The 9,341-nt window shown below is 35.2% G+C and overlaps 1 protein-coding gene across 1 annotated transcript; it reads right to left on the bottom strand.

The window, feature by feature from the left end:
• Positions 1 to 3,230: 3,230 nt before the first annotated feature.
• Positions 3,231 to 4,086, bottom strand: LOC112087478. The gene is made up of 2 exons (XM_024157395.1): positions 3,565 to 4,086; positions 3,231 to 3,485 (listed from the first exon to the last, which is right to left on the bottom strand). The coding sequence occupies exons 1-2, from the start codon at positions 4,084 to 4,086 to the stop codon at positions 3,231 to 3,233; spliced, it is 777 nt and encodes a 258-aa protein (XP_024013163.1).
• Positions 4,087 to 9,341: the final 5,255 nt, after the last annotated feature.

Here is a 9,341-nt window from a genome sequence, read left to right on the forward strand (position 1 = left end):
GCTTTCCGGCGGTAAATACATGGAATAGACCCAACCCTGTGTTCATTATTCCAACACATTGGCACATAAATTGTATCCACATCCTCCATCCATTTTCGCCCTTCCATCTGGACCGTCTTCTTTATCTGTGCATCCCATCGATGTCTCTTCTTGTCCTTCGCTTTTAGAAAAGCCCTGGATTTCCCAACAATATGATTAATCAACCAAGGCGAGGCAAAGCATCCATGTTCAATCTCCAGGGCCCTCTCGTGACGTTTGCCAAGTATTCCCATCAGAAACTCCATGTGCTGATCAGAACAATAACCGAAACTGTTACTAACAACCACATATAAGTATCACACAAAAAATAAACGGTTGTAGTCAAAGGAATCAACGAACCTGTGTTGTTATCCATTTTTGCTTCTGCGCCACATCAAGAAAAAACTGATTGTCCACTTTGCAGCCACTATTCGTAATGTGCTCACTGATACACATCCAATGCTTGTAAATATGCAATACATTACAGGTATACAAAATCCTACACATTTTATTACTCACACTTTCTTGAATGCCGAGAGAGTTTTCTTGAACAGCCCAAAATCAGCTGGTTCAGTACTTGGTATAATGTCTCGTCCCTGGGATACCAGATGCTTTTTTAGAAGTAATATTAGTTCCAACTCGGCATCCGATGGTCTGTGCTTGACAATTGGGCGCGGCGGGGACGAATCACTTACAGATTGGAGCGAAACATCACTTTCGCATTCTGAATCGTGTCCCCTGCCCTGCATCATCCAAACTGTCAATCATTAGTGTATCGACTCCTCCTACAAGGATTACTGAATCGTTTCCTAACCTGTAAGTCAGCTTCGTTTTCTATTTCTTTTATCGTGGTATCGCTTGGTCGCTGGGTTACTAGGAAGCTGAGTGAATCCAGAACAACCTGGAATCAATTGATCATTAGGTGGATTAGTGTTGTCTCGACGAATACTCATACTACCGCCCGACTGCCTATTGTTTACAATATGATGACATAGAATACTTTATCATTTCCGTCACCTACGTCTATCTCATTGACATCATCGTCTTTTCTCTTATCGAGCTCCGCTCCATCCTGTGTTACACAAACACATGATTACATACACTTTGTTTAGAAAAACAAATCATACAAAATAATCGATGTCCAGCAAACACTTACCTTGTGGGTGCTGGTCTGACAGTTAGAATTTTCCCAGACAGAAGACGTCAACGGTAATTCTTGCTCTTGTGATCTAATGCCAGCGCCATCCACCAATCGCTTACAACATGGATACGTCCAAATGGTTACGAAATTAATCTTTGTTTTCATATGTACGAAACATACTTTAATGAGCACCCTTACCAAAGATTCTTGGATCGTTTTTTCGCTCCGCTCATCCGGAACCATATTATGTTCCTCGACTTCCGATTTCTTTGAATCATCACAAGCATCGGTCATATTAGCTGACTCAATCTCCAAACACACTACTTCTCCCCCCACGTCAACCTGAAAGTGATTAACACAACCCAAATTCCTTCTCAATCGGTCTACAAAAAATTATAACGACCTCAACAAAACACTACAAAAATATTACATTCCCATAATCTTTGGTCAAACTACCAATTACATTTGTAATTATTTCGGTAGCTGAGTCGTTACATCTGTCTTCTTCGTTATCAGAAACCTTATAGAGTTCCACAAAATTAAACATCATTCTAATATTAATATCAACAACGAAAGTTCATTACCAATGTTTTCCACATTATAAATTACCTCCTTCTGTGCACCTGATGTTTCTCCAACCTTACTATCGCATCCTGCCTTATCGCTTACCAAATTTGCGACCCCAGTTGGACAGCTATCTGCATAACACATGTCCTCTGCGTCACCCTCTTCAACCATCTTGCTTGTCTCCAAGTCAGCTGGAAACACTTGATTACTAGTTCGTTCTCCCTCGCCTACTTGCTCCTGCAAATAGTATTGCACCACATCTACTTGATCAAGTACCTTCAAGGGCACATACAATCATGACCCACACAAATTAATCGACAGTGAGTGTATAGTATTGATAGCTAAATTAACAAGTATTGGTAAAGGAACAACCTAACATTACAACAAAAAAAACTATTCAAAACGCAAAACGGCGTTATTTTGATATTTATAGCTAGATTACTACTCAGAACTTACACATACCATGTTGTCCACGATGTAAGTCATCTGCGTATCACAGCAAAAAAAAATTAAATACCAACTTTAATTATGCGTAAAGTTACCCACATGGAATCTTACATATATCCTTATGGGAAATTACCTCATGTTCAACAGCATCCACCATGGAGTTTACATCTTCCCCAATGGACTGTCGTTCTACTACCATGTCCCCCTGTCAATGAACATATATCCCATCCTCTTGTTTAGTATTCTATAATATATGATGCTCTCTCAAGGAAACGACAGCAGTAATATTAGACATATACCTTCTCCTCTTCACCTTCTACACATTCTTCTCTGTTAACGGTTTGCTGACAAACGATTTTACTACCAACACTCCCATCTTCTTCCATGTCAACGCCCTCTTCGCTGTTGTCCTTTTCTCCAGCAACCGCGATTGTTTCCTGACAAGCGCTTTTACTACCAACCAAACCCTCAACTAGCATGTCCACGCCTATCTGTCCGTTATGTGATCCCTGCGCAACAAACATAGAATTATTGCAGTAACTATCACTCACAACAAGCAAATAAAACACGTAAACTAATATTTAGGACATCAAGTTAGAAAGAAGAACTAACCAATCCATCACACGCTTTGGTCACCACCTGCATAAAAACATATATATATGTACCGATTAGAATGATTTCAATCAAGTCATTTTAGCAAAATATTAAAAAACTCAATACCTCATTCATGTCATCTCCGTCCACATTGTCTTCCGCCAAACGAATAATTCCAAACGACGAAGTAAAGTTATTGCTGCTTTGGGGGGGATGGCAAAGGTGATACAACTTTGGACATCTTAGCCTTCCTCTTCTTCTTGCAACTAGAGACAATGCGTTGCGAGCTAGATAACCCAACCCAATACCGTTTCTTCCCTTTAGCCTTTTCTTCAAGCTTCTTCACCCTAGCTGTTAAATCATTCACCTGATTGACTAACCAATTAACATCCACCGGCCCACAGTCTGTTTTGACTTCAACCATTTCGTCATTCTTAGCAATCTTTCTGGGCCGTATTTTGCTTTATATCTGCGTGGACGGGTGTTTCCTTTTACGGTCAACCAAGTGTTTTTTGTGCATCCGTTGAACAGGTTTTGAATCATGCTCGATCAGATCCTCTGTAGCGTCTCCTCCAGACCACATACGCTTACTGAATATATGACCAGTCCTGCACAATTCCTCCAAATAGTTGACTTTCCTATCTTTAATTTTGTCGTCAAACTCACCCCATCCATCGTCACTTGGAATATCAACAGGTATGAGTGGACAAACAACAAGCTGTTAAAAAAAAAAAGTTAGACCAATTCACCCCATCTACCTCTTTAAAATTCCAAAGTGCCACCCACCAAAAACTTACATTCTTATCGAACTCAACATCAAGCACATCAGTGTACGACAGCGAATCGTTCTTAGGAAGTTTGACGCCGGTCCATTCGAGTAAAGTAGGATGCTCCTCATCTACAGACAACCTCCTGGGTAGTCCAGGGATCGCTTGGAAGGCAACAAGCTGCAAAACAAGTGGGAAACCTTGCATTTGTAAAGTAGCCTGACGTAGAAGCTGGCGAAAATCAACAACAGTCGCATCGGATTTCCCTTGGCTTTTACGTGGGGGGAGCATGCAACAAATTGTTTTCATAAACGATCCTCTGCCCCAAGGAAACGCCATAAATGAATCTATGCCAGCCAACATCTTAACATACTTGAGGGTTGGCTTGTGAACTTGAGCGTTTGCGATAAGAACACCGTCTACTATAAGCAAGAGCGCAAGTCTCAATCTTCGGCCAGATTCCATGTCCTTGTCGTGAAGAAGCATTTCGCCGATATCGCCTAATGTGGTCTTCTTGTCGTTGCCAATTAACTCCTTCCAATAAGGATCCATCTTATCACCATTACTAGGTTGAAAATCAGGGTCATAGTCTTCCGGAAATTCGCCACACGGCAAGCCAGTGGTGTATCCAAATTCCTTAAGACCAAACCTCAAAGGGTATCCACCAAAAACTGTCCACAGCTCATATTTTTTTTTGGTTACAGATTGTCTGGTCAACAAGCAATGGATGAGTTTACATGAGATGGGACACCTAGCCGCTGGAAGTGTAAATAACTTTCCAAAACACGAACCCAAAATTGACTCCAACTCTTTTGTTCCCTTCAGTGATTTTTTAAGGAAAGTTAACGTATCCGGCTTCGAATACACATTTATTCGGTTTATGGGATATCGATCGGTAGCAAACAAACGGCTGGGTAACCTCAAATCAAAATCTGTTGATTCTTCCAAACCTGGACCTAGAACAATCAAAACAGAGTAAACAAAAAACTCAACTCATCAAACGACCGACAAGACAACAATCAAATTATCTCATACACTGTCAAAATCTAACAATCAGGACAAAATGCAAATGGAAGGAACGACAACTTAAACCGATAACAGAGCCAAGATTTAAAACCTGTCATCTTACACGCAGAGAGAGATTTTCTATTTCTCCGACCTGCGACCAACTCGCCTTCTTGATCTTCTCTAGTTACGCTGCCGATTTTCTCTCGTCGCTGACTGTCTAGGGTTTCCTTTCCCATTTTTACTCCGTATTTTTACTCTTTCGATTCAGTATTTTTACTCAGTCAAATACACAGACGGTTGACGTATAGAAGGACATCATTGTAAATGAACAACAAAAAAGTGACCAAATAGCTGGAAGTGTCTATTTTGAAACTTGGAAACTGCAAAGTGTCTTTAAGCGTAAATAACTCATCTTTCTATGTATCTTATACTATGCATAGGCTAAATTGTCATATACAATATAGAAAATGCTATTTTTTAATAGGACTTTGGAAAAATGTTAAAAACTAATGAAACTAAAAAGTCCCTAATTTTGCAAAAGCTATGTTTAAATATTTCAAACTAGTGAACTTACCTACGCCTGGTGCAGGTTACAAACGTTTGATTCTGTAATTCTTACAAATATTTGCATTTATCTTTGTGCATCATTTGTTTTATGTATTACATTTTTTTATATTTGTTGCGTTTTATTACATATTAATGGATGTGTATGTTGTATTTTTTTTTTCGATGTTTTTAAACATTATATTCGTCTTTTGATTATTTTTTACTGTTAGTATAGAGTTGATGTATTTTTACGTTTCTTAAGAACAAAAACTATTTTTGGTTTTAGGTTTGTATTCTAAAATAGAGTTGTTGTAATGTTTAATTTTGTTAATAAGCCTATTTTTTTTGTTTCAAATACTTAATTGGTTTGTATCTTTGCCCATCTTTTCATCAAATACAATTTGTAATTTAAGAGACTTTTAAAAAATTATAATTGTTTCAAATACTTAATTGGTTTGTATCTTTGCCCATCACATCATAATTCGAGTGCTGAACTTCTTGCTTCTCAATGCTATCATTCAACCAAACTTCGCACACAACCGGAAAACCTTGTTCCCTTGAGAAACAAGTAAAAATACCAAGTTGAAGATTAGAAACACATCATCCAAGTGATTCTTCTTAACCTGAAACTTTGGAAGGCATCCAATCTACCATTCTCTTTAGTTTCCTTACTACATGAATCATCATCGTCACTGTGACTTTTGTGTTTCCTTCGACGGTGGATTTATGTCGTTTCTCCAATGAGCCATTAGCTTCTTCTACATGTTGTTTTGATAAAATCATCATGGATCAATTGGCGGAATCATTTAGCTTTGACTTCTTCTTCTTATTCTCTTGGAAGACTTATCACTTGACACCACATCTTCCATGGCTATAAACGCCATTTCATATCCCTTGATATACAATGAGTGACCTTGCATCCTCGAAAAATATAAAAAGGAACAATATTCATATATATGGAATCTCAAATTATAGAGAACAGAGTTAACAAAGAAACCTCCCAAACTTATGCTTGTAAATCGTCTGAGAGGCAAAGAGAGAGAATACATCAAGAAAATTGATATATTACACTCCAAAATCATTAAAGACGATATTTGGAATAAAGGGTCCTCGTGAGAACCATCAAACAACAACATTTTGAAGACAGGGTTCTCGCCATAACCATCAAAGCAAGCCACAACAGAACCTACCGTAATTGATTCTCATGTTAAGGATTATGTTTTCACAAAGAAACTGTTCTAGGTTAAATCTCGCAGTCTCGAGTTCAAACTCATGGCCGAGACACCACATGGATCGATGCATCCCTTCTTGTATGGTCCAATGTCTTGAAAGATGACAAAACTTTTAATGTCTTATATTTGTATGGTGTGACATATATAATCTCGATCTAGAATGTTCTAGTTGATGTACGTTCACAGGAAATCCAATCAGGATAACCAAGACTGAAATGTAATTATCCTCAGTTTTAAGGTTAAAGAGTTTTGCAGCTGACATTGAGGCAAGGCTTCTATGTGCATTCCATTTTTGGTCTGGTAAGCCATCTTTTCAATCTTTATGTAGTCATAGAAATCATCACTCACAAAGCTTTTCCTTTTAGTTAAAAGAAAAAATATACAACAATATATGCAAGGCATATACAATATTTTTATAGGTTCTGCTTTCGTATGTATCACCTCCTACAATAAACAATGTTGAATGAATGTTTTCTTGTAAAATTGCAAACAGTATACTGAAGGCATTCATTATGGTGTGTTTATGATATTCATAAACCATAATTCTTCATGGAGATGTTTAAAGCTTAATCCAAGCTATCTTCAATGACATCCTTTACAGCTCATTCGAGATCAATTTAAAAATAGACAAAACTCATAGAGGTTTTTGCAGCCATCATCTTTACAAACTTCAACTCTTAGTCATCGTCTCCCTCCTATATGATAACACAAAACGACATTTAACACAATCAAAATATTCGAACCAGTATAATACTCAAGACAGCAATCCAGGACACAAGCAACCACGTCAAATCTATTTACCCGCAGATTCCATCGCAAGATAAATGAGGAGATGTAGGAAACATTAGAAGTTGACCACCAAACAACTTGACCTTTAAGAAAGAAGAGAAGCCAAAATAAGCTAAACAAAACATGTATAATACATAAAATTTCGAACAGTGAGCGGAGTTATAAACGAAAACAGAACAAAGGATACACAAATCTAAGAACAAATAACAAAAAAAAAGGAGACAGACCTAAAGCTAGGAAAGACCGAAGCAAAACAAAAATTATAAAAGGGGGTATATATAGATTAATTTCTACATATATTCTAGAGTTTTGATCGTTGCCACACTATCTAACTTACATGTTTGGTCGATTGTGAGTTTTATACGATAACATTTTAATAAGTGTTTAGATAATCTATTAACAAGTCTATCAGTTTATTATATTATAAACCATCTAAAATCAAAATTAATAGACCTGGGTTTCGATTTTCTCTACAGCGGTATGTTTTAAGAGCATCTCCAATCCTACCCCATTTCTTACTCTAAATGCAATTTTGGGGGAAATTCTTCTCTAATCCTACTTCATTTTCATTTTCAAAATGGGGGAATGCCAATTTTTCTTCCAAATATGGAGTAACCCCATTTTCAACTCCATTTTGCAGGTGAACTTTTTAAATTACAAATTAGCCCTTCACTTTTTATAACTTCTTAAAACTATATATTTAAAAAAAAAAATAAAGGATAACTAAATTTAAAATTAAGAATAAAAAATACAAAATAAAATAACATTAACTGAAATTAATGATAACATAAAATTAAAATACATAATAATTACTGAAATTAAAATAGCATAAAATAAATTTAATACAACAACTGACTAATAAAAATTCGGTAAATTGCTTCTAGATCCATTTAAATTAAAAGTTACTTCGTTTTGTTATTTGAAATGTTATGTAATGTTATTTTTATATTATAATGGTTAAATTTAAAATAAAATTCTAATTTATAAAAGTTTTAAAAGAAAGAAAAATGGATTTATTTGTAATTTTAATAAATAAAAAAAATTATTAATAATTAACAATAATATAGAAAAGAAAGAATATATTTAGAATATTCTTTTTAGAGTTAAAAATGGAGAAATACATTGGAGAGAAATCCAACTCCATTTTGCAGTTACTCCATTTTTGAGATAAAAATGAAGGAATACATTGGAGATGCTCTAAATGGAATGTATATATCATCAAATAAGAACCAATAAAAAAAATTACACTTAATTTTTTCAGCCAAAACTCATTACGAAGTTAACACGTCAGCAAAACTCTATGAAACTCGATGTGGAACTGACACATCAATTTTTCAATACACAAATAAGCATATAGATTCATAGCTTATTTATTTTGTATTTCTTTTCCTAATTAACACTCACTCTGAAAAAAAAAATCAAAAGAGCAATAAATTAGTGAAACCAAATAACCAATGATCAAAAACTTTTGAATACGACTTATGCTTAGTTACTTTTATTCGAATATGGGGTTAGTTAAGTTCAATGTTGATAGACGCTAACAAAAAAAAACAAAAAAACAAAGACAAACAAACTGAGCGTTTGATTTAGCGTGTGCTGTCGAGAGAACGTACGTGCTTACGTTTTGTTTAATAAAATTTTAAGATGATAATCCAATTGTTTAAGAGTACAACCATATGCTATTGTATTTTAATTCGGTCAAATGCCTAATGTTGGATTGTTTAATATCCACGAGGAAAATCAAATGATAAAACTAAATAATTTATTAAAGAATACTGTTTAAGATAAATTGATAGGGTACCTTAAAATTTTGTTAGAAATTTGAAACATACACTAATATTTTTAAGAGTTTGAAATACACGAATGTCAAATATACTTTTTAAAATAAAATTGATATTTTAGTCCTTAATAATGACTAAACCTCTAAACGAAGTAAGTTCTAACCGCCCATTTCAAACGTTTATTTAATCATGGTTTTATATATACCTTTTTTCCAATCATCTTTGCTGATTGGTGACATTTTAGTGTCTCGTTTGCAATCGCAGCGGTTGAATGTAACAAATCAAACCGTGTAACTACTAATGACATTTTTAATTAATTTTTATTTCATTTCTGTGTGAATTTTTATGAATTTTGATTTTATCGATTTTTTTTTTTGCAATCAAATTCATTTAGTATTTTTTTTCTTTATTCTGTTTTTGTATTGTTTCACCTTGGGTTTTTTTTCTGTAT

Source organism: Eutrema salsugineum, unplaced genomic scaffold, assembly GCF_000478725.1.
Source record: "Eutrema salsugineum unplaced genomic scaffold, Eutsalg1_0 scaffold_17, whole genome shotgun sequence".
Classification (NCBI taxonomy): domain Eukaryota; kingdom Viridiplantae; phylum Streptophyta; class Magnoliopsida; order Brassicales; family Brassicaceae; genus Eutrema; species Eutrema salsugineum.

Bases quoted from the DNA above. Each gene is read 5' to 3' on its own strand.
- LOC112087478 (XM_024157395.1), bottom strand. From the start codon at position 4,086: ATGGATCCTTATTGGAAGGAGTTAATTGGCAACGACAAGAAGACCACA. The intron at 3,486-3,564 runs GTAAGTTTTTGG...TTTTTTTAACAG, and splicing joins ATGTTGAGTTCGATAAGAAT to CTTGTTGTTTGTCCACTCAT.